Source organism: Mustela erminea, chromosome 20 (genome assembly GCF_009829155.1).
Source record: "Mustela erminea isolate mMusErm1 chromosome 20, mMusErm1.Pri, whole genome shotgun sequence".
Taxonomy (NCBI): domain Eukaryota; kingdom Metazoa; phylum Chordata; class Mammalia; order Carnivora; family Mustelidae; genus Mustela; species Mustela erminea.
In genome coordinates, this window is record NC_045633.1 from 22,355,854 (window position 1) to 22,379,770 (window position 23,917).

At 65.7% G+C, this 23,917-nt stretch overlaps 2 protein-coding genes across 5 annotated transcripts in view; one reads left to right on the forward strand and one right to left on the reverse strand.

Annotated features, from left to right (window-relative positions):
- Positions 1 to 17,265, forward strand: CASKIN1 (CASK interacting protein 1). Its single transcript, XM_032327313.1, is given in 31 exon segments — positions 1 to 197; positions 4,947 to 4,998; positions 5,101 to 5,198; positions 5,416 to 5,561; positions 5,651 to 5,746; positions 5,868 to 5,939; positions 5,941 to 6,002; positions 6,471 to 6,579; positions 6,659 to 6,767; positions 6,858 to 6,952; positions 7,118 to 7,235; positions 8,267 to 8,368; positions 8,461 to 8,549; positions 8,626 to 8,710; positions 8,798 to 8,818; positions 8,821 to 8,886; positions 9,708 to 9,820; positions 9,903 to 10,025; positions 11,376 to 11,514; positions 11,592 to 12,136; positions 12,138 to 12,215; positions 12,217 to 12,411; positions 12,413 to 12,661; positions 12,663 to 12,728; positions 12,730 to 12,882; positions 12,884 to 13,417; positions 13,419 to 13,460; positions 13,463 to 13,637; positions 14,274 to 14,557; positions 14,560 to 14,702; positions 15,257 to 17,265. Coding segments are annotated over 31 exon segments (4,398 nt in total). The 5' UTR covers positions 1 to 103; the 3' UTR covers positions 15,402 to 17,265.
- TRAF7 (TNF receptor associated factor 7) overlaps positions 17,084 to 23,917 on the reverse strand; it is a 17,239-nt gene continuing 10,405 nt past the window's right edge. For 3 of the 4 annotated variants that reach the window (XM_032327303.1, XM_032327304.1, XM_032327305.1), the window contains 17 exons: positions 23,052 to 23,168; positions 22,603 to 22,695; positions 22,360 to 22,393; positions 21,576 to 21,759; positions 21,345 to 21,479; positions 20,455 to 20,672; positions 20,306 to 20,379; positions 20,000 to 20,048; positions 19,793 to 19,920; positions 19,541 to 19,623; positions 18,834 to 18,873; positions 18,629 to 18,745; positions 18,419 to 18,541; positions 18,079 to 18,198; positions 17,851 to 17,982; positions 17,644 to 17,763; positions 17,084 to 17,470 (listed from right to left, as the gene is read on the reverse strand). In XM_032327303.1, coding sequence (XP_032183194.1) covers positions 17,456 to 17,470; positions 17,644 to 17,763; positions 17,851 to 17,982; positions 18,079 to 18,198; positions 18,419 to 18,541; positions 18,629 to 18,745; positions 18,834 to 18,873; positions 19,541 to 19,623; positions 19,793 to 19,920; positions 20,000 to 20,048; positions 20,306 to 20,379; positions 20,455 to 20,672; positions 21,345 to 21,479; positions 21,576 to 21,759; positions 22,360 to 22,393; positions 22,603 to 22,695; positions 23,052 to 23,168 — 1,782 coding nt within the window. In that variant the 3' untranslated portion in view covers positions 17,084 to 17,455. The remainder of the gene's footprint in view (positions 17,471 to 17,643; positions 17,764 to 17,850; positions 17,983 to 18,078; positions 18,199 to 18,418; positions 18,542 to 18,628; positions 18,746 to 18,833; positions 18,874 to 19,540; positions 19,624 to 19,792; positions 19,921 to 19,999; positions 20,049 to 20,305; positions 20,380 to 20,454; positions 20,673 to 21,344; positions 21,480 to 21,575; positions 21,760 to 22,359; positions 22,394 to 22,602; positions 22,696 to 23,051; positions 23,169 to 23,917) is intronic. The other variant, XM_032327306.1, reaches the window with a different exon arrangement.

Here is a 23,917-nt window from a genome sequence, read left to right on the forward strand (position 1 = left end):
GGGAGGCAGGAGGATGCGGCCGGGGCCGCGGGGCCGCCGCCGCCGCCTCTGAGCCGCGCCGAGCGCACGGAGCGCAGCCGCGTCGCTGCGGCCCGGCCGCGCCATGGGGAAGGAGCAAGAGCTGGTGCAGGCGGTGAAGGCGGAGGACGTGGGGACCGCGCAGAGGCTGCTGCAGAGGCCGCGGCCCGGGAAGGCCAGTGAGTGCGGGGGGCGCGGGCGGGCGGGGGCCCCGCGGGCGCCGACCCCCTCCCCCGACATCCCTCCGGGCGCGGGGCGGCGAGGGGGGATGCTGTCGGGTCCCTGGGGGCGGGGCGGGGCCAGCAGCGCCCAGACCCTCGGTCTCCTCCCCGCCCCCGGCGCCGGAGGAGGGGCGGCTCCGAGCGCCCGGAGCCCCCCAGCCAGCGCCCCCAGAACGGCACCTGGCCGCGGGTGTCCCCCTCCCTTCCCGGGCTACGGGCTGACAGCTGGAGGGCTCTGTTGGACTGTCAAAGGGCGAGGCGGATGCCGACCCCCCTTCCCCACCGTGGAGAGAGGGAGGGGGCCCTGGCGGTGAGGGGCGACCACAGGGCTGCCGGTCCCTGTCAGACCCCCTCCACGCCCCATGTTTAATAACACGCTTTGCAGGGAATGGGGGGCAGGACCATGCTGGGGGTGTGGCTGCCCAGGCATGGCCGGCTGGGGGCCATTTACTCATAGAGGAGCAGAGGCCCAAGGTCGCCCAGCCCAGGGCAGGCTGGGCTCCAGGCAGGTGTAGACCCTGCCACAGACTCTAGTCCTCTCTGGCTTCCCTGCCCGGAAAGGGGCTGGGGAGGAGGGGGGAGGGGGCTCCCACTAGCCATCCTGAGCTTGCGCTGTGAGGGCCCCTGGGAAGGGTTGGGAGCTTGGAGTCCTGATCCCAGCACTCATCCCAGCTCAGCCCAGAGCCTCCCCCAGGGCCCCTGGAGATGGATGGTTGGGTGTGTGGACCAGCTGCGTGTGCGGCTGCGCACGTATGGCCGTGTCAGTGTGTCGGGGCACCTGTGCGGGCACAGACAGGGCTCCACAGGATGGCACGTGGGGTCGGGGTGCCCCATGCCCCACCCCACCCCCAGAGACTCTAGGTAACCCAGGGAGGCCCCTCCCCTTTCTCCAGGAAGCGTGCTGAGAACCGAGCTGGCCTTGGGGCTGGTGGCCCCGGGCAGGTCCTTGAGCAGCAGGAGGACTCCTCCCGCTGCAGCCCCGTCTGCTCCGTGCGGTTCCAGAACCTTTTGGGGTCCCAGATACAGGCTGGCTCTGCCTTCCACACTGGGGCCCAGGGCTGGTCTGCCAGCTGGAGCTGGCATCAGGGCCTCAGGGCTCAAAAAGGGAGGGCTTCCAGGCAGAGGTACCGTAGCTGAGCCTTGAAAGCAGGTGGAGGGGTTGAGAGGTGGAAGGCTAGGTAACGGTTTCCACCTAGTGGCCATGGGACCTTGGGTACCGCTGACTCCAGCTCTCTAGGCCTCAGTCTCCTCACCTGTAGGATGGGGACACTTGGGGTCCCTGCCTCATAGCATTGCTGGAAGAACACGGGAAAGCACACAGGAAGTCCAGGCCTTTCTTAAGTCCTCAGGAAGTGCTGACTTGGACTGTTTCCTGAGGCACCCCGGGATGGGTTTCCAGGGAAGTGGGGCATCCGGTTCGGTCATCCTGGGGTGGTGTAGGGACTTGTCCCTTTACCCGGGTGTCCACCTGAAACTTGGCATTTGTCCCTGCCTGGTCTGCTTTCTGGGAGAGACACCTGCCCTGGCCCCCGTATCTGGGCCCTCTGACTCACAGGGGCGGGCATAATAAGTCAGACAGAGAAATCCCTCCATGAATTAGCTCAGTTGTCATGGCAACACTGGCCTGCTTTGGAGTAAGATGTATTTTGATTCAGCAAAGTGCAGCTGGAGTTTGGGCCATGGGGTGGGGGGCACCCAGTGGTGCTCTCTCAGGCACCCCCCCACCAGCCAGACTCCGGACGGCTTCCCATGACTCATGTTTCCATGACCTCCACCCCCTACTCGCACCCTCCCGCCACCCCACCCCCTGAGTGTTGCTCTGGGGTCGGTCAGCCCTGCCATCCCGCCTCGAAGGGGTCCTCCCCTGTCATGCGTGCTCGGGCACTGGGACCCTTGGCCGCTGTCCTTGAGAGACACTGCTCTGGAGGGAGCTTCCCAGGGTGGGGCTGGCCTCCTGCTGAGCAGGGACGTCTGCCCTTTTTTCTGGCCCCATGTCCCCTACCCCGAATTCACAGCAACCTACAGACCAGCGCGCCTGCCTGCGTCCTCTCACCTTGGCCCACTAATGCTTCCCTTGCAGCGTCAGGCCCAGAGCTCCGGGCCTGCCCTAGGGAGGCTGAGGGAGTGCCCTGCCATGTGCTGCCAACGGAGGCCAGGACCACATCCCTACAGGAGACAGACGTGGCTCTGTGGGCGGGCGGACCAGGGGCTTCTGTGGTTGGAGGAGCCTCTGGGCAGGGCGTAGAGGGAGACCACAAGGGCAGGGTGGGAGAGGGGCTGAGGCCAGCTCCCCCAGGGCCTCTGCAGCCTGGAGTTTGGGGCTGACCTCAGAGGCAGGATGGTCCCAGGAAAGCGGTTAGAGGACTGAGTGACAGGAGCTGGGAGAGCCCACCATGTGGGGTGGGGTGGGGATGAAGTCTATGCTCATTACCCACGTGGTAGCTGCAGGACCTAGTGCCCTTGTGGAAGAGAAAGGGGCTCCTGGGAGGGGTTTCTGGGGACTTCATCTTGGTTCCCACTTGTCGTCGCATTGATACCCTCTTCCCCCCTCCCTGCTCAGACCCCTCTGGCCATGCCTGCTCCAGCTTCATTCAGAGTACCTGTCTCCCTGGGAACCCAGGGTCCCCCCTGCGAATTGGGGGGGGGGCTCCAAGATCTCAGGCTCCCCTCCACTTTCTTCTCTGAGGAGACCTGCAGCAGGGAGTGGGTGAGATGACCTCATGAGACCCCCACCTTGTGTAGCGAGTAGTCTTCTGGATGGAGACTCCATCTCCCCACTGGTGTCTGTGCGTGGTCCTGGGTCTTGACCTCTAGCCTCTCTAAAATGTTAGTGCCAGCAGCCGTGGATGAAGTCCTGAAGGACATGAGGGAGGGAGCCATGGGGATAACTGGGGGAAGAACAGCATCCCACACATATACACAGCATGTGCAAAGGCCCTGTGGCAGGGGCGGCTGGTGTGTGGGAGCATCATCAAGGAGGCTTATGTGGCTGGAAGACGGGTGATGAGAGAGTCAAAGTGATGCAGGAGGGCTCTGTCTTATAGGGCCATTGTCCAGGGCTGGCCCTCAGCCCCCGTGACATGGGAGCTGTTCGGGGGGTCTTCAGAAGAGGGAGGGGTGGCTCTGGGATCTGACTCATATTCTCACAGGGTCCCCCTGACCTCAGAGGTATGGAGGACAGACCAAGGGGCAGGGCAGAAGCAAGGATGCTGGTAGGGAAGTGATGGCAGTGATCCTTCAGGAGAGGCTGGCCTGATCAGGGTGGGGACACCCTGGGAAGGTGGGAAGTGGTAGGATTCCGAGTATGCCTTGAGATGGTCTTGAATGAAGAACCAGTAGGATTTGCTGATGGAGACGCTTTAAGCTACTTTCAGGGCTGACTCCAAGGTTTTGGCCTGGATCACTGAGGGAAGGGTGGCATTGCTGCCCCCTCAGATGGACGTCAGGGCCAGCAAAGTGAGGAGAGGGAAGGGGTGGGATGTGGAGACGCGTCTGCCCTGCCCTGTGCGTGAGGAGCCCCTCACAGAGGGGTGGGGTGGGAGTCCCACAGAGCTAATATTGGTAGCCGCGGCTTACTGACGGACTCCGTGCCAGACCCTTCATGCTCTAACGGTGGACACGCCCTTAGGCCTATGAGGCTGGCCCCTTTAGCCCCCTTTGAGCTCAAGGCCAAGGCCATAGGGCTAGTAAGGGCCCAGTGCGAGTTTGAACTCAGGTCCATCTGCCTTCGTGGGCTTTGTGGGCCATCGGGGCTGAGGGTGGAGCTGCTCAGGATGCTGTGGGTCACCCAGCAGGTCCTGGATTAGCCCCTCTGTGACTCCCTTGGGTTCCTGCTCTCAGGGACCCCCACCCCCACCCCGTCCTAGGCCTGGACAAAGGGGCTTCTGTCCTGCCGGCCCCTCCCTCACAGAGTGACTGACCCACAAATGGGTTATGTAACCATGGCCCAGACAGGCAGGGGCTTGGCCTGAGTCCGGCTGGCCCCGAGCCCACAGGGAGGGCGTCGGGGGGCTCTCCTCCTCCAGCAGTCAGCTGGGGGAGGCCAAGACCGGGGAGGCCCAGGAGGAAAAGGGCCGCAAAGGGAGGGCTTGGGCCCTTCGGGCTTCGGGCTTCGGGCAGACTGATCCCAGGACCCAGATGGGCCCCCAGAGATGTGGTGGCCGTTCCAGTGTGGTCACGCAGGGCCACCAGCCCACCCGCCTGCCTCCCCTTCCTGCCCCACCAGGTGGGACTCAGCCACATGGGCAAGCCCAGGGCTCAGACTGGGGGGAGGCTGCACCCTGAATATGCAGATCTTCCCCCAGAGATACCCCAATTTCCGGGTGTTCCAGCCTTCCCAGGCCACCCCCGGCCCCATCTGGGTCCTTCTGAGAAACAGATTGTGCTGACTCTCTCCCGCCACCAGCAGGTGCTTCGCCAGCGTCCCCGAGGAGGGGGTGCGTGTGCACATGAGTGTGTGTGTCTGTGTGGGTGCACGGCTCTGGCTTCCGTCCTCATGTGGGGACAGGCCCAGAGCCCTTGGCTCTCTGAACTTGCCAACCCCTTCGTTTGGTGGAAAGCCGGGGTCCAAAAGCTGAGCTCAGGGAATGGAGCTGAACGAACCAAGTGTTTCTTGATGAAAGACTGAAGACAGCTTTAGCTCTGGGGTCCGGTGCCCACAGGGGCTGGCCGGAGCCCCCCTCACTGTCTCTCTCCCACCCCCACTAGAGCTCCTGGGCTCCACCAAGAAGATCAATGTCAACTTTCAGGACCCTGACGGGTGAGTTCTCAGACAGGGCTAGCATGGGGTGCGGGGTGGGGGGGCCCTGTGGAAGGCTGGGTTGCCAGGCTCCTTACCCATGCGTGCCCATCCCTGCCCCAGGTTCTCTGCCCTGCACCACGCAGCCCTGAATGGCAACACAGAGCTGATCACCCTGCTGCTGGAGGCCCAGGCTGCTGTGGACATCAAGGACAATAAAGGCAAGGCCGGCCAGGGACCTCAGAGCAGGGGCAGGGGGTCGAGGGCTGGGGCAGAGTCCCTAGAGATGGAGAGGCTCCCGCGGCAGAGGCTCCAGACCAGAGTCTCCCTGTGGGTCGAGGGGGCTTGTCCTGGGCTCAGTGCCCTGCAGTCCGGGCATGGGTGCAGGGTCAAGGGCCAGCTCCTAACAGCCCCCACCCCACCCCTGCCTGTGCCCAGGCATGCGGCCACTGCACTACGCAGCCTGGCAGGGGCGGAAGGAGCCCATGAAGCTGGTGCTGAAGGCGGGCTCAGCGGTGAACATCCCATCGGACGAGGGCCATATCCCTCTGCACCTGGCGGCCCAGCACGGCCACTACGACGTGGTAAGGGACACCCCCGGGGGGCGGGGTGCCGGGGCGGCATGAGCCCCACAGCCACCGGGGGGTGCTGACCACGTGCCGTGGCCCCGTAGTCAGAGATGCTGCTGCAGCACCAGTCCAACCCGTGCATGGTGGACAACTCGGGGAAGACGCCTCTGGACCTGGCCTGTGAGTTCGGCCGCGTTGGGGTAAGTCTCTCCAGAGTGCCACGTGGGGCTCTGTTGGCCCTGGCTGCCCCCCAGGAGCGGTGGCAATGGGGAGACGCCCCCGTGACCCCCTGCCCCGTCCCCTGGGCCCCCCTTTCTCAAGGTGGTCCAGTTGCTCCTGAGTAGCAACATGTGGTGCGGCCTTGCTGGAGACCCCGGCCGGGGGGACGCCACGGGACCCCAACGGCACCAGCCCCCTGCACCTGGCGGCCAAAAACGGCCACATTGACATCATCAGGTATGGCCGTGTGCGGGGGCCGGTGGGTGGCGGGTGGACCGGCTGCAGACTTCATGCTCCCGCAGTGATGTCCTAAGCCATGGGATGTGGTCAGGCTGCCTGGCCCCACCCAGAAAAGGGTGCCCTGGAGGAGGCTGGGGAATGGACCATGGCTACAGCCCCAGGCCCGGGCTCTGTTGGGGTCCCGCCACATGCTGGGCAATCTTGTGGAGACACTTACCATTTCTGAGACTCAGTTTTCCCCTCTGTAAAGTGGGCATCCCAGCTGTGGCTGTGCTAGGATGACCCGACAGCAGTTCCTGTCAGTGTGGGGGCCCCCGGGAGGGAGGGGCCAGCACTTCCACAAATGCTCAGTCACTGTCACACACCGTGTCATTGGGCAGGGCGGTCTTGGGCATGGGGGCCTGGCAGGCACGGTGGGATGGAAGGGGCTGCCTGCTTCCGCCCGCCCGCCCTCCTTCCTTCCAGACTCCTCCTCCAAGCTGGCATCGACATTAACCGCCAGACCAAGGCCGGCACGGCCCTGCACGAGGCCGCACTCTGTGGGAAGACAGAAGTGGTTCGGCTTCTGCTGGATGTGAGTCAGGGGGCCGAGGGGGCGGGGGCTGGTGGGAGCATGGGGTCTCCTGACGGGCCACCCCCTCTGGCACATACAGAATGGGATTAATGCCCATGTGAGGAACACCTACAGCCAGACGGCCCTGGACATCGTGCACCAGTTCACCACGTCCCAGGCCAGCAAGGAGATCAAGCAGCTGCTACGAGGTGGGCCTGGGGCCAGGGCTGGGCGCTGAAGTGGGGGGCCCTGGCCAGGCCAGCTCCCAGGACTTGGGGCTCTGCTTCCTGTGTCCCCAGAGGCCTCGGCAGCCCTGCAGGTCCGGGCAACCAAGGATTATTGCAATAATTACGACCTGACCAGTCTCAATGTGAAAGCTGGGGACATCATCACGGTAAGGCCAGCCTGGGGCTGCAGGAGGGAGGACAGGCAGGACCCCGTGTGCTCACCCCACACCCGTGGTATGGGGTCCTGGAAGGGAGGCCCAGGTTACCCACCCACTGGAGCTGGACCTGGAGGAGTATCTCCCTGAGCATGCTCCCTCACCTCATCTGGCCAGGTCCTCGAGCAGCATCCGGATGGCCGGTGGAAGGGCTGTATCCATGACAACCGGACAGGCAATGACCGGGTGGGCTACTTTCCGTCGTCCCTGGGCGAGGCCATTGTGAAACGAGCAGGCAAGTCCCACCCAGGCCTGGGCTTGGGGACCAGAAGGAAGCAAGGCCACTGCTGGTTGGGGGGCCCCGAGTGGGATCCTGCCAGCTGTCTTGTTGGCGTCCCCACACCAAGGCCCTCGTTTCTTTACTAGGCGGTGCCCACCAGCCGCTAGGAGTAGACAGGGATCCAGGTGGGTGGCACTCTTGCTCTCAAGCTCACACCGAAGGAGGGAGGGGAGCAGGGGGCAGTGTAGTAAATGCGCCAGCAAACGTGCCCACTAATGGCATAAGCGGTGTGGGTGGAGGCCCGCTTTTTATTTATTTTTATTAGTTTCGGGTAACATTCGATGATTCACCTATCGCATGGAGACCTGCTTTTAAGACAGGGTGCTCAGAGAAGGCACTACAAAGTGGGAGGGGCTAGCCCCGGGCAGAGCACCCAGACGGCAGGAATGACATATGCAAAGGCACTGGGGCAGAAGAAAACATGGTGTCAGGGCCCCAAAGGAGGCCAGTATAGCATGGCCAGCTGGAGTGAGGAAGGGGGATTCAGGACAAGGCCACAGGGCGTGGATTGCTTTCAGGCAGGGGGTCTGCGAGATGGTTTACCTCCTAGAGGGGATGTGGACATCGACAGGTGAGTTTGAGGGGACAGAGGGGGGCCGGTGAGGAGTCATGGCCAGCCCACCCAGGGTCATCTAGGCTTTTGGGGACTTCTTGCCTCTCCCTGCTCTCCTGACGAAGAGGGGGTACACCCACTCTGCTCCCCACCTCCCACCCAGGGCCACAGGGCCACCGGGCCACCGGCGTGACAGCCTGGCCTAGGCCCTCTTGCCAGGGTGTCCTGCTCTCAAACATCTAGGGTGGGGAGGGGACTTCTGAGGCTCTCTCAGCTCCTTGGAGACAGCGGGGGCCAGAGGAGGCTGCAGTACTGACCTGAGGGGCTTCTGCTCTGCCCAGGCTCTGGGGCCAGGCCGGGGGCACCCCTCGCCCATGTCCGGTCAGCAGGCATGGCTGGTTCAAGATACAGGGAGGCTGTGCTTGGCCTACAGGTCCTCGAGCCGGCGCTGAACCAAGCCCATCGCAGGCGGGCAGTTCGTCAGGGCCCTCTGCACCCCCTGAAGAGATCTGGGTGCTGCGGAAGCCTTTTGCAGGTAAGTGGGGGAGCTCTGGAGGTCAGGGCGGGAGGCGTCTCCTGGGGTAGGGCTGGGCCAGTACCTGCTGACAGGGTCTCTCATGTCCACAGGCGGGGACCGCAGTGGCAGCTTGAGCAGCGTGGCCGGAGCCAGAGGCGGTGGGGGCCACACCCTGCATGCAGGCTCTGAAGGGGTCAAGGTAGGTGGTCTGGGGGGAGGGTTGGGGCGGCCGGGGCACCGAGCAGCACCGGCCAGCCTGCCTATCTGGGTTGTAGCTCCTGGCAACAGTGCTCTCCCAGAAGTCCGTCTCCGAGTCCAGCCCCGGGGACAGCCCCGTCAAGCCTCCAGAAGGCTCCACAGGTAAGAGCAAGGAGGCAACACCACCCGCCTGGCCAGGAGGCGGCCCCCCTGAGCAGCCCCTGCCCCACCACACCTTCTCCTCTCCAGGTGCCGCCCGGGCCCCGCCTCCAGCGGCCACGCTGGGCAGGTGTTCGGGGAGCAGCCCCCCAGGAAGCTGGAGCCGGCATCGGAGGGCAATGGTACAGGGCCCGGGCTGGCCGCGGGGAGGGGCTCCCGGGCAGCCTGCTTGGTCAGGCCACTGTGTGGCTGGGGGCCCTTGACAGGCCAGGCCCATACTTCTGTCCGTCTGTCAGTCTGTGTGTGTAGGTGTTGTCTCTTGCGTGGGTCGTGTGTGTGAGCTGGTGTGTCCGGGAAGTGTGATGTGGGTGTGAGGTGAGCAAGGGCTGTGCCTGCGTGTGGGTGGTGACAGCGAGCCGGGCACGTTCGCCTGTGTGTGTGTGTGTGTGTGTGTGTGTGCGCGCGTGCATGCGTGTGCCTGATGCATGGGTGTGAGGCAAGACCAGGTGTGTGTAGGGCTGAGAAGGGCCCGTGTGCTGGGAAGGTGCGAGCGGCTGGCTGTGTCCTCCTGCACCTCTGGACAGAGCCCGCCTGCTCAGGAGTGGAGGGGCTCCTCCGAGCGGCACCGTCTGCGGCTGCATTCCCGAGCCCCACCTCCCGCCCCCAGCCCCTCTAGTGGGGGCACCGCAGGGTGTCCCTGGTGCAGGAACAGGGAGGTGGGGAGGGCACGGGCAGGCAAGCCTGCGGCTCGGACGGCAGCCGGACCCTTCTGCTGGAGATCATGGGAGGAGGCGGGATGGCCGACGGAGCTGGCGGCGGCGGCATCCGGGAGCACAGCGAGAGGAGGAACTCCGGGGTCAAGCTGTCCCCAGGGCCCGGCTACAAAGGGGAGCAGCGGACAGCAGACTGAACGGCCAGTGGCCGAGCGGAGGAGGACCTGGCCCGGTGGCCGGGGTGCACGGCCGGCGGGCGAGCCTGCAGCGGCTGCCTTGTGTCTTCCAGAGCGCCGAGGCCGTGAGCCAGTGGCTCTCCAGGTTCCAGCTGCAGCTCTACGCCCCCAACTTTGTCGGCGCCGGCTATGACCTGCCCACCATCAGCCGCATGACTCCGGAGGTGAGGCGCCCAGAGGCTGGCAACGGGGCTGTGACTGAGCTCAGGCCCTGGCCTCCCGCTTATGGGCCTCTCCTCTACCTAGGACCTCACGGCCATTGGGGTCACCAAGCCAGGTCATCGGAAGAAGATCACCGCGGAGATCAGCGGCCTGAGCATCCCTGACTGGCTGCCTGAGCACAAAACCCGTAAGGCTTCCTGCACCCCAGTGGCTGTGCCGGGGCGCTTAGACAGACAGACTGGCTTCCCTGGCTACAGCTCTCATTCACCCTCTGTCCGTCACGGGCACTGGAGCCAGCCTTCCCGGGGCAGGAGCAGGGATGGCAGCCTCCAGGCCAGGAAACCTTGTCAGGGCAAGGGGACCCTGAAGCCAGGCCAGGTGTCCCTCGGCAGTGCCTGGGCCCCTTCCGCCTTAGGCAGCCACACAGCCACACCACGTGGCAGTCGGCAGCGCTGCCCACCGCGTGCGGACCCAGACCCCATAGAGGACCCCATGTGGACAGGAAGGGCTGGATGCATCCAGGCTGTGCATGGGGGCATGTGTGTCTGCTTCGTGTACACAGACAGCACACGTGCACCAAACGTAGTCGAGGCGCCTGTTGATGCGTGCACACCCACCCCCACACTTAGAGCGGCATGTGCCGGCTGTGTGGACAGCGGACACCCACACAGACTGCGGGCTGTGCCAGCCCCAGCACTCACCTGTGTGCTGCAACAGGGTCTGGGGCTGGGGAAGTCGGGCCTGAGGCCGGTTGCATCTATGCTGCCTGGGAGCCCTGCGCCGAGTTCTAGGAGAGAGCCCCCTGCCACCCGAAGGGCCTGGGGCTGTGGGCTGATGACAAGCGTGTTCCTGCTCTCCTGGCCTGCCTCAGCCCACTCAGTCGGCGGCTCGGGGGTGCTCCCAATGAGCACGTCCCTGTCCCACGGGCCTCATACTGCTCTGTGCACCTGGGGGGAACCAAGTGTGCCGTGTGCTGGTGGGTGAGAGGTGTCCAGCTGCAAGAGCGGACAGGTGGCTCTGGGTGAAGAGCATCGTGGGTGTTTCCGTGCGTGTGTGCTGTGGCTATGTGACCAGTGCCCAGCATGGGTGTGGAAATGGGCGTGAGTGTGACATGGAGGGTGTCGGTGCCCGTGTATGGCTGGGATGCGGACTGCGTGTGTGTGTGTGTGTGTGTGTGTGTGTGTGTGTGTGTTTCTGGCCGGTGGTGCCGTATGTCTGTGTCCGTGATGTTGCAAGTCGTGTCCCCTGGGTGCTATCCCCGTGGCTGCCTTGGCAGGTGAGGGAGCATGTGTTTCCCCTCCCCCCAATGGTGTCCTGAGGATAGGGTCGTCCCTGTGTGTGTGTGTGTTTGCGTGTGTCCGCACAGGCACGTGAGCTGGCCTTGGGCTCCTACTGAGGTCACGCTATCTCCAAAGCTGACACCTCTGGCCTGTCCATTTTGTCCTTCTGTCTGTCTGTGCCAGGCTGGCCCGGTGCCCCTACCCCTGAAAGCTCGGAGCAGCGAGCAGGGTGTGGCCCACCAGCTTGGGCTGCCCTTGGTGTCCTCCTGCTCCACAGGCGAACCTGGCGGTGTGGTTGTCCATGATCGGCCTGGCCCAGTACTACAAGGTGCTGGTGGACAACGGCTACGAGAACATTGACTTCATCACTGACATCACCTGGGAGGACTTGCAGGAGATCGGCATCACCAAGTTGGGTGAGGCGCGGGCCCCTCCCTCCATCTCCCAGTCCCTGCCCCCGTCCTGGGCCTGACTGGCCCCGTGCCCCACTCAGGACACCAGAAGAAGCTGATGCTGGCGGTGAGGAAACTGGCGGAACTACAGAAGGCAGAGTACGCCAAGTACGAGGGGGGACCCCTGCGCCGGAAGGCCCCGCAGTCGCTTGAAGTCATGGCCATTGAGTCGCCAACCCCAGCGGAGCCAGCCCCTGCTGAGTGCCAGTCTCCTAAGATGACCACCTTCCAGGACAGCGAGCTCAGTGGCGAGCTGCAGGCTGCCATGACCGGCCCGGCAGAGGGCGCTACCACCACCACTGCCGAGAAGCCCTCCAATCACCTGCCCCCCACGCCGAGGGCCTCCATGCGGCCGGAGCCCAGCCTGGGTGGACAGGCACGGCACATAAGCAGCTCTCAGGAGCTCCTGGGTGATGGGCCTCCCGGGCCTGGCAGCCCCATGTCACGGAGCCAGGAGTACCTGCTGGACGAGGGGCCGGCTCCCAGCACCCCTCCCAAGGAGAGCCGGCCCAGCCGCCACGGCCACAGCGTCAAGCGGGCCAGCGTACCCCCGGTGCCGGGCAAGCCACGGCAGGTCCTTCCGCCGGGGGGCCAGCCACTTCACGCCCCCCCAGACGCCCACTAAAGCCCAGCCAGGGTCCCCTCAGGCCCTGGGGGGGCCTCACGGGTCCCACCCCAGCCACAGCCAAGGTGAAGCCCACTCCACAGCTGCTGCCACCAACAGAGCGGCCTATGTCACCCCGCTCACTGCCCCAGTCACCCACACACCGTGGCTTTGCCTACGTGCTCCCCCAGCCGGTGGAGAGCGATGCCGGGCCCACGGCTCCCGGGCCTGCCCCTGCGGCTGTGCCCCCGCCCGTAGCCCATGTTGTGCCTGCCTCCGGAGGCCGATGCAGAGCCAGGGCGGCCCAAGAAGCGCGCCCACAGCCTGAACCGCTATGCAGCATCCGATAGCGAGCCAGAGCGGGATGAGCTGTTGGTGCCAGCGGCCGCGGGGCCCTATGCCACAGTCCAGCGGCGTGTGGGCCGGAGCCACTCGGTGCGAGCGCCCGCCGGCACTGACAAGAACGTCAACCGCAGCCAGTCCTTCGCTGTGCGGCCCCGGAAGAAGGGGCCCCCCCCCCCCCCCCCCCAAGCGTTCCAGCTCAGCCATGGCCAGCGCCAACCTGGCCGATGAGGTCGGCCCCGGATGCTGAGACAGAGGGGGCTGGGACCGAGGAGGGCCGGCTGGGGGTGCGGGCACAGCGCCGGCGGGCTAGTGATCTGGCTGGCAGCGTGGACACAGGCAGCGCCGGCAGCGTGAAGAGCATCGCAGCCATGCTAGAGCTGTCCCTCCATTGGGGGTGGGGGCCGTGCGGCCCGCAGGCCCCCGGAGGGCCACCCCACACCTCGCCCTGCCAGCCCGGAGCCAGGCCGGGTTGCCACAGTGCTGGCCTCCGTGAAGCACAAGGAAGCCATCGGGCCTGACGGTGAGGTAGTGAACCGGCGTCGCACGCTCAGCGGGCCTGTGACGGGACTTCTGGCCACTGCCCGCCGGGGGCCTGGGGAGTCAGGGGGGCCCGCAGATCACGGCCACTTCGTGGAGGACGGTGCCACCAGGCAGCGGTCTCGAGGCCCAGCCAAGGGTGAGGCGAGTGCGGAGGGCCCGCCCCTGGCCCGGGTGGAGGCCAGTGCCACGCTCAAAAGGCGCATCCGAGCCAAGCAGAGCCAGCAGGAGAACGTCAAGTTCATCCTGACTGAGTCTGACACAGTCAAGCGCCGGCCCAAGGCCAAGGAGCGGGATGCAGGTCCCGAGCCACCCCCGCCACTGTCCGTGTACCAGAACGGCACAGGCACCATGCGCCGCAGACCCACCTCGGAGCAGGCTGGGCCCCCCTGAGCTGCCCCCACCACCCCCACCTGCAGAACCACCCCGCCCTCTGACCTGTTGCACCTTCCCCCCCTGCCCCCGCCTGACACTGATACCCGGAAGCCAGTAAAGCCGCCAGTCTCTCCCAAACCCGTGCTGGCTCAGCCCGTGCCCAAGATCCAGAGCTCACCGACGCCTGCCTCCAAGAAGGTGCCGCTGCCAGGTCCTGGTAGCCCAGGTAGGGTGAAGGAGCCAGCTGGGGAAGGGCCCCTCCCCACCTCCCCACTGGCATGGTCTGAGGGGTTTTTCCTCTTCTTGGATTTGAGCAAAGCCAGGTGGAATGGGGTGGGAAAGGTGTCCTCAGACCCTCTCATCCACTCACCCACTGGACAACTCTGCTGGCCCAGAACTGGAGGAGGGTGGATGTTCGTTCCTTTGCTCAGTGAAGGAGGCACAGAAACCCGTGGATAACCCGCACCTGTGGAGGGAGGTCAGGTGCACCAGGCTGGAGACCCACCCCAGCACTAGAGGGAGGGAGCGGGCAGAAGCAGAAGGATCAAGAGGTGCAGAGGCCCTGTGGTATTCAAGCAACCCGAGGGCCAGTGATTGAGGCAGGCCACACCTGATGCGGGTCCGGGGTAGGGGGCGGGACGGGGAGGGGTCTGGAAGCGGTGGCGCGGGCAGGTATGCATAGCGAAGCGCGCCGCCTGGCGGCGGCGGGGGAACCAAGGGTCAGAGGGGCAGGCGGCCGGCTTCTCCCGGGCGGGGGACCGGGAGGGGCGCTGCCGCAGGGCTCCTGGCGGGAAGCGCCCGCGCGCGCGTAGCGCCCGCCTCCCTCCGTCCCACTCCGGTGCGAGTCTCCTCCTCCCCGCAGAGGTGAAGCGCGCCCACTGCACGCCGCCGCCTGTGTCTCCCAAGCCGCCGCCGCCGCCCACGGCGCCCAAGCCGGCCAAGGCCACCGCGGGGCTGCAGTCGGGCAGTGCCAGCCCGTCCCCGCGCCCTCGCCGGCTCGCCAGCCGCCCACCGCCCTCTGCGCCCAAGCCGGCCAGCACGCCGCCCTCGCTGAGCGCCAGCCCCGCCAAGCCCCCGTCCCCCGGCGCGCCCGCGCTGCACGTGCCCGCCAAGCCTCCGCGCGCCGCTGCCGCCGCCGCCGCCGCCCGCCCGCCGGGTCCCCCGCCGCGCCCGACGGCGCCTCGCCTGGAGACAGCGCCCGCCAGAAGCTGGAGGAGACGAGCGCGTGCCTGGCGGCGGCGCTGCAAGCCGTGGAAGAGAAGATCCGGCAGGAGGACGCGCAGGGCGCACGGTAGGTGCGGGGCCGGTGGGGGGGGCGGTCCGGCAGGGGGTCCGAAAGCTGCGGCGCACCGGCAGGAGTCGAGGGCGGAGCGACGGGGGCAGCGGGGCGGGGCCTGGGGCGGGCGGGGGGCGGGGACGAGTCGTGAGGGGCGGAGTCGCGGCCTGTAGAGCGGGGCAGCGGGACGCGGGTCCAGCCGTGTGGGGCTCGGGGGAGTCGAGTCGTGAGGGGCGGGGCCCGGGGCGGGGCGGGGGCGAGGACGAGCCGTGAGGGGCGGGGCGGCGGGGCGGGGTCGCGTCGTGCGAGGGGCGGGGCCCTGGACGGCCGGGTGGCTCTCCCTGTGTGAGGCGGGGACAGCGTCGAGTCGTCTGGGGGAGCTTACCCCGGGGCGGCGGCGGCGGGGAGAGGGCGGGGATCGAGCCGTGCGGGGCAGGGTGGAGCCCGTGTCGGGGGACCAGAGGGTAGCGGGGGCCGGGCAGAGGGGCCGGGCAGAGGGGCCGAGGGCGGGGCCCCGGCGGGGTGTTCCGCGCCCGCGCCCGCCCGCTGACGCCGCCGCCCGCCCACAGCCCCTCGTCGGCGGAGGAGAAGAGCACCGGCAGCATACTTGACGACATCGGCAGCATGTTCGACGACCTGGCCGACCAGCTGGACGCCATGCTGGAGGTGACGCGGCCGCTCACTGTCGCCCGGGTCCCGGCCCCGACACACTGACCTTTACCTCAGGGTGGGCACCTCTGGGCGCAGCGCGAGCGGTCAGGGCGGCCAGCCGACGGGGGACCAGGCGGGCTGGGTCGGGCCCATGCTGCCCGTCCCTGGCACAAGCACAAACGCCTGCGCCTGGGCCCGGCCGGGCCTGGCCAGGGGACCCAAGGGCTCTGGGTGAACGCTGCTGCCCGGCGGGTGCCCGTTCCTGTCTGCTGCTCCGCGTGCAATAACTGCTGGGTCACCCGCCCGCCCAGGCCAGGCTCCTCCTGCTGGGGTGGAGGAGGGGCGGCCCGGCCCCCTGTCCTGAGCCCAGGCTGGGCCTGTCCCCGGCAGGCAGCCGCTCTGGCCCCTCCCCGATCTGTGGCAGAGCACAGGCCTATGCCCAGCACAGAACTGCCCAGTGGGGGACTTCTGCCAGCCGCTCCAGCGCAGCACAAGGGGCTGGGGCTGGGGTTGCGCCCCTGCACCACTGTACCCCCCAGAATATAAGCTATTGAGAGTATTAATTTATTGGGAATGAGCTGAGGCAGATTCCCCCAGAGAACTAAAAGGTATAACTTTAACAAATATATATTTAAAGAAAGAAAATATTATTGATTCTATAGAAAACCATTTACCAACTGTAAGGACACTGAAGTCTAGCTCAAGACAAAAGCTGTTTAGAGGCCCTGGTCATCTGTCTGTCTATCCTCCCCTCCCTCTGTCCAGGACCCCTGGCCCAGTAGCACAAAACAGGAGGCTGGGGTCTGGCAGGGTCCATGCTCTGCTAGGGCCTCCCCACCCTCCCTCTCTCTCCTAACTTCTCTGCATCTGAAGAACTTGAAGGATGTGCCTTGCTCGCTGCTGGGGCTGTGTCCTCCACACCGAGGAGCTGGTGGGAAGGGGCTCCCTGCCCTCCAGGGGTGCTGGTGGGAGGTGTGCCTGGGCTTTGGGGGAGCTGTGCGTGCAACGTGGGCACGCCAGGCAGGTGAGAGCGGTGGGCACAGGGCGTGCATGCCAGAGTGCATGTGGCGCGTGTGACGGTGTGCCTGACCCTCCCTCCCCAGGGCCCCCCCATCCAAAGTCCCTCCGATGCTTCTGCTCATGGTCCCAGGCTATGTCGTGTGGTCGTTCTTGCCCTCTCTTCTCTCTCTCCCCTCTTTCCAAAAAAGTACTGACTGGCCTCATCTATTGTGTTTGCTGATCCACGTGTGTTGGGCACCACTTTGACATTTCTTAAAAAACAAAACAAAACAAAACAAAAAAATGCCGAAAACCAGCGGTTGTGACGTGGGTGGGCAGAGGGGATCAACCAAGGTGGCATCTGGGTGTGTGGGGCCCCTTCCAACTGTCATGCCCTGGTACTTCCCCAGGTGGGTGCGCCCGGCCTCTCTTCAGTGGGCGGCCCAGGCTGGGGGCTCTAGCAAGCGGGGAGGGGGGTTCCTAGCAGGGAGCTGCTGTCAGCTGTCAATAAACAGCAGAAAACAGAGCTGCCTGGCTCACTTCTTGGGGACGTGTGTTGGGGAGAATGGGGGTCTAGCTTGTTCCTGGCAGTGAGGAGTCACCAAGAGGGCCACACCCCAGGGCTGATGAGAGGAGCCCTTTTGGGACCCCTCCCCAACCTTCCTCCCACCAGCTGCTGGTGCCTGGGCCCACCAGCCTTCTTGGGTGGCCTCTCCGTCACCCCACAGACTGTCCCCAGTCACAGCCATAGTCTGTGCAGCTTTTATTTCAATCAGGAAGTAATCAAATCTATATACAGTCTAAAAACAGTAGAAAAGGTGAATAAAAAGGCCCACAGTCCACCTGGGGTGGGGATGGGGTGTGGGCCGGGCGAGCATCACACCTGGCACCCAGAGAGAAGGGCTGGGCACTGTCTTGGCTGCGACGATCACAAGGCCAAGCAGAGGGAGGCTCACCGTGCACAGGGCAGGAAGGGCACTGTCTAGCAGGGTGAACCTGCCCACCTGTCCCCGCAGGGCAGGCAGACACACCCCCCTCCCCAAGACCCCTCCTGTGGTCAGCCTGGCAGGGACCAGCCTGGGAGGTTGCAGAGGAAGCCAAGATGGCTCTGCATTCGGTCAGCACGTCCAAACCTGCAGAGGAAGGGCTCTGGTTCAGGTGATCCTTTGGCCATGCTGCTGTGTCCCCACCACCCGCCACATGCACCTGCCCTCAGTGCCAGCTGCCTGGGGCTTCTAGCTCCTCTGCCCCCACCCCCTGCCCCCGGCACACAGCGCCCCGGGAAGGCCTGAGCCCAGGCCCTGACCTTCACAGTGCTATCCACGGCGCCCGAGAAGAGCCGGCCCCGTGACACAGCCAGTGCGGTCACGCTGCCTTGGTGGCGCAGCAGGGTCTGCGTGCAGATCATGTTGTCCATACTCCAGACCTGGGGGCATGTGGAGTGTGAGCGCCCAGCCGGGCCCAGCCGCCCGCCCACAGCCCCCCACCACCCCAGCGCTAGGCCAGTACGCACCCTGAGCGAGCGGTCATAGGACGCGCTGAAGACTTTGGTTTGGTCTGGCGTGGAGATGACTGCCAGAGCGTACACTGTGCCCACGTGGCCTGTCAGGGTCCGCACCTGCTCCTTGGACTCAATGTCCCATACCTGCAGGAGTGGTGCAGGCAGGTCAGGGCCACAGGCTGGGGGGGGCGGGGGGGACAGGGACCCAGGTGGAGGCCCAGCCCTGGGCGTTTGCCTTACATGGATGAGGTTCTCGTAGGTGCCACAGACGATGTGGTGATTCGTCACTGCAATAGAGTAGACGCTGCCGCCAGAGGTCTGCAGGACATGGATGCAGTCGAGGGTCCGGATGTCCCAGATCTGTGGACAAGCTCAGGCCACTTGGTCCTAGGCCAGGCACCTCAGCCCCAGGGCCTCCAAGGCTTTGGACACAGCCCACCCATCCCCTGGGAGCAGCCCACCCATCCCTTGGGAAGGATGTGAGGGTCTCCCTGCCCCAGCAGTGAGGAGACAGTGGAGGAGGAGCCCCCCGGGGTCAGGTCTGGGTGGTCCTGGCACCGGAAAGGGCACACAGGCCCACCTTGATTGTCTGGTAGGAGCCACTGTACAGGTAGCTCTGGGCGGCCACCAGGGCCCGGACCCAGTGGTTGAGCCCTGTGAGCTCCTTCTTTAGCTTCAGTTCAGTGCCCACGATGTCCCAGACCTGCAGGGGCGGCCGTGAGTGTGGGCACGGGGGCAGGCAGCCAGCCCCACAATGCCCCGCGCGCAGACACATGGTACCCTGCCCAACCTTGATGGCCTTCAGGGAGCCGCTGAAGAGCATGTTGTGTGAGGAGACCAGCGTGCACACCGGGTTGTCGTGGGCCCGGATGGTGTTTACCTTCTGCAGGTTCTGGATGTCCCACACCTGGCAAGGAGGACAGAAAGCCTCAGGCCCCAGCGAGGTGGCAGGTCTGGCTCCCCAGAGCGCACCCACCCGCCGCAGCCCCACTCACGATGATGGTACAGTCCGCGGAGCCGCTGTACAGCTTGCACCTGTGGGAGCGGAGCCGCGGGGTCAGGGCGGCGGAAGCCGCCGTCCTCGCGACGCTGCCAGGACCCGGCAGCTCAGGGCAGCACCAGGGCTGCCCCCGCTCCCTTGGATTTCCTGTCTCAGCGAGGGAACCTTGGGAGTAGAAGCCCGGCCCCCTACCGCCTGCCTGGCAGTTGTCCGACAGCGAGCTGGGAGGTAATGGCCCCTGTGAGCGCTGCTGGCCGGCAAGCCGCTGCATTCTGGGAGCGCGGTTCTGTCTCTTCATCTCTCACGCTCGTGTCCATAACACAGAGCCTCATGACAGGAGACAGGAGGGAAGGTCTAGAAGGGGCTATCCTGGGGGTGAGGGGGTAGCGGTGGTCCTGTTCCTGAGCTGCGCCCAAGGCTCTGGCTACATGCCAGTGAGTGGTCGCTGAGCTCCTGCCTCTGCTCTGTTCTCTGCTGCCCAAGGCACCCCAGGGCCGGGGCTACACCTCCTAAACATACTTCTAGAGAGCGAGAGGACCCATGTGCCACCAGCCCTGCTCGAAGGTGAGGGTGCCCCACAGGAGAAGTAGACACAGCCCCATGAGGACACACGTGACCACACAGGCTCGGCTCCTGGCCCAGACGGTGGCAGCACGGAGTCTCCCGTCCCTGGCTCTGCCTGGGCACCATGGTCACACTCACCCTTGGATGCACAGGGCCAACACGATGCCATCGTGGCCCTCAAGGGTCTTCTGACACTTGTAGGTGGTACATGTGTCCCACACCTGCAGAGACCAGCATGCGGGTGGGTCCCAGCGGGGTCAGCCCCATGCCAGAGGGCAGCACGGTGGGAACGGGGATGGTAGGTGTACTTAGGGAAAGCCCTGCCCACAGGCAGGCCAGAGCTGGCAGGGGTTGCACGCATGCCTACCCTCAAGGCAAGACCCCACTCACCTTGATGGTCTTGTCAGAGGAGCCGCTGAACAGCAGGTCCCCCATGGAGTAGACACAGAGACACCAGACTGGGCCCTGGTGGCCCACGAAGGTTCCTTTGCACTTGAAGATCTGCTGCGGGTCATAGGCTGCGGAGATGCGAGGAGCCAGTGAGGGCCTGGCGGCGCTCAGGGGCAGCGGAGGGAGGAGCCCCGGGCCTGTACTCACATCCTAGGATGCCCATGTTCAGCCGCGCGTTGATGTGGGACAGCTCATCCTGCCAAGGCCAAGAGCGAAGGGCATGCTGGCTGTGGCTCGGTGGGCCGCCTGCCCCCAGGCCGGGCCCAGGGCTGCGGCACAAGCTATGCAGCAGCAGCCTTCCCCAGCAAAGACACCTAACTCCTGCCAAGGCCCAAGCTGAGGGGCGGTCCTGTGGTCCTGCGGACCCGCCCCATGCACTTGGCCCCGCCCCTGCGGGAAACCCCGCCCCCACACGTGGCCCCCGCACCACACGTGGCCCTCGTAGGCGCTCACGTTCAACATGGAGGCGTCCCTCCGGAATTCCATGAGGTCTTCACTGAGCTTGCTCTGGTTTTCATCTAGGACATCTGAGTGGCCCGAAAGACGGTGTCAGGGAGCAGGAGGAGAGGCCGCAACCCCGCCTCTCTGGGACCTGGCCTCACCGAACTTGAGCTCCAGACTCTTCTCTAGCTGGTCAATCTTCTCGGAGAGCTTGCCCAGCATGGAGCGCAAGAAGGCGATCTCCTGGTCTTTCTGGGCCAGCGCCACGTGCATCTCGTGGAAGCGGTCGTCTGTCTGCTGCAGGAACTCCTTCAGGCCCTCAAAGCGGCAAGTCTCCAGGTGCGTCTCATAGGTGTCCTGGTTCCCGATGAAGGTGCACCTGGAGGGACAGGATGGCTGCCCTGCCCACCCACGCACTGGCCTGTCTGGCTGGGCCCTCCCCCACTCCCCATACCCCAGGATGTCTGTTGAGTCCCACTTCTCTGCTCCCCACGCTGGCTGCCTGCCCATGCCTGCCTGCCCATGTGTCCTGCAAGCGCTCAGCACCTCGCAGGCCGCTTTGCAAGGAATTGTCACTTTGCTACTAATCAGAGCTCTTCAAGGGCTCGCCCACAGCCTCTGCCAGCCTCCCAGACCTGCCTCTTCTCCGGCCCGCCACACTCGTCTCTCCTCTCCACCCGTGTTGGCCCCCACACAGCTCCTGGGCTCCCATGCACACATGTATGAGTCCTCAGGGCCATCCCTGCCCCTACCCCAGGCTCCCCGACCGCTGCAAGCCCTCTGTGCTCCGGGGGGGGGGCTCAGGGCTCTCCTTCACCGCACCTGTACCTCAGTTTGTAATTACAGGGATGGTGGTGTGGCTCCTGCTAGGGTCCGTCTCCCTGGGACCTGGCTGTCTCCCCAGCGCTCAGCACACAAGTGGATCTCAACAAAGGTTTGCTGAAGGAGGGACTGTGAATGCCAGCCCCCCCCCCCCACCTCCCACCATCCTGCCTCCCGGCCCCCAGCCCGGGGCGCACCCCCCCCACCGCAGCCCGCCCCACCCACTCACCCGTACTTGGAGTGGGGACACTTGATGTGCTCACACTCCTTCAGGTGGGCCTCCAGGTTCATCTTGAGGAGGGGTGGGCAGCTGGGGTTGTTGGGGCATCGCACAGGCCGGTAGTCGCAGCTGCCCTCGTGGTCCCTGCGGGGGCAGGGTACGGGGGTGGGGTTGAGGGGGTTGATGCCCAGTGGCCCATGCTCTGCGCCCCTGGGTGGGAGGGCCGAGGGGATCACTTACTTGCGAGCACTGAGCTTGATGGTGAAGGGGCACCCTCGGGGATCCACCTCAAAGACGGGGGGCTTCCCACTCCCTGCCGCCCGGCAGCCGTGCCTACAGTGGATGAAGAGCTCCCCAATCTGTTCAGCGACCGCGATGTTGTTCACCACCACCGTGAGCTTGGCGTGGTCCACGGGGCACTTCTCTGCAGAGGAAGACATGCTGACCCCACCCTCCGCCCCCGGCCCCTCCCTCCCCTGCCCCTGGCAGCTCTGCTGGGAACACAGGGGCCAGTCTGTGCTGGGGAGATGTCTCCCCCGGTGAACAGCTGGTGGGAAACTTAGTCCTGATGTGGCAGGCCTGGAACAATGCTAGGTGGACTGACCTCTATCTGGGGAGACCCCCCTCCCCCAACTCCCGGTCTACCTGCCCCACTGAGGTGCCTGGAACAGGAGTGCACAGCTGGGCCAGTCACTAAGCGTGACCACTGGGCGAGCAGGAGGGGACACTGCCTCTCGGCTGACTCAATCTGGGACAGGGCAGAGGGAGCGAGCCCCAAGGCTTGGGACGGTGAAGTGGGCAGCTCTTGCCAGAGACAGCAGCCCCTGCGCCCGGGGCCCCTGAGCTGTGGAGCCCGGCCCATGTGCACCCAGGGCTGCTGCTGGGGGCTGGACTTGGGAGAAGCCAGCATGTACCAGGGGCCCCACTGGTGCTGGGCGTGGGCCGGGACCTCCCTGGAGGGACACCCCCCCCACCGCCAAGCTGGGTAGTGAGGTAGTGGGGCCCAGGTCTAGAAGGGCCTTACCTGACTTCAGAGCGCATCGTCGACAGAACGTGTGCTGTGGAGACAACGGGTGGGCTTGGGCCATAACCACAGATTCGCCCCCACCCCCCGGTCTGTGTCGCCTGCAGGGGCACCTGCTGGGCGGCCACACCAGGCGTGGAACGGAGGCCAAGGCTGCACAGCAGAGGGGCCAGTGTCCTGCCTGAGCCTCGTGATGGTGACAGGTCAGGAAGGACCAGGCCGGGCAGGCCAGGGCAACCTTACCCCGCACGTGGTAATCACAGGGTCCTTGAACACACCACAGCAAAGCTGACAGCAGAGCTTCACTGAGGGCTGCTCAGCAAATACCAGCGGCTCCTAGAACCGGGCCGGGCAGGGTGAGCAAATGCTGGTGTGGGAGGGAACAGGGGGTGCCCAACAAGGGCCTGCTGAGGCCTGGGGCTGGGCCTGAGCTCGAGAGCCCTGGCGCGGGTTATCAGCACGTCTTATCCACCTACGATGGGAACCAAGAAGGGACCCCACGCGGGCTCCACCCTCACTCCCCAGAGCCGGTCTCAGGTAGCCCCGGGGCTGGGAAGTGGGAAGAATGGGCCTGGGGGCTAGGCCAGATCACCCCCTCCCACCAGGCCCCGGGGTGGGGGGGGGGACGGTGCCACTGCCACTGCCACCCACCATGTCACGAGGGGCCACCCCGCTGTGGCGGACACACCTACCGGTTCCTCCTCCTCCTCGGGCAGTGAGAACGTGGAGCGCAGGGACATGCTGGACTCAGAGTGCAGAGAGCGGACGGAGATGGCCGAGTCGGAGCGGCGAGGCGTGCTGATGGGGGGCTGCGGGACACAGGAGCGGGTGGCCCGTCAGCCAGCGGGCAGGGCAGAGCCCCCCGGTCCTGGCGGGCGCTCCCTTGTCCCCGCAGGGCCACTGCGTGTGCCCGGGAAGCCCGTGTGGTGCCCAGGCCCCTGGCCTGCCCGGCGGTCCTGGCCCTGTTGCTGGGCCACCCGTGCACGTCTGCCAACTTTCTTTGTGTAAATGGAGAGACTTCCTGCTATTCAATTCCAGGAGGACACGCTCGCCTGGCCTGCTTCCTGCTTCCCGTGAGGGAGTGTGGGCTGCACACGGGGCGCCTCCACCAGCCAGGCCGGGGCTGGCCTCACCTCCCGGATGGCTACAGAAAGGGATGGCTGGCAGAGGCTTCAGAGCTCTGGGTCCCCTGGGGCTTGGCTGCCCATCTGGCTTCCCTAGCCAGGTGCACTAGGCCAGGCTGATGAGGCTCCCAGGGAAGGCAGAGATGCCCCCCTGCCCCCCGAACCCTGGCCGAGATGCTGGAAGCAGGAAGCGGGGCCACGGGGGCTGTCTCCGCCTGAGCCACTGAGGGGGAGGATCTGGGGGAGCACCGGGTAGGGGTGGCTTTCCCTCTCCCTTCTTGGCCTAGAGCCCCAGGGGAGACCCTGTAAGAGTAGCTGCTCCCCTCTGTCCTCTTCTCCCACTCAGAAGCCTCCTTCACAAACCACAGACCTCCTGCCTCCACACCCAGCCACGGCCCAGTGGCGCCTGTCCAGACCTCTCTGGGAGGCCGGGA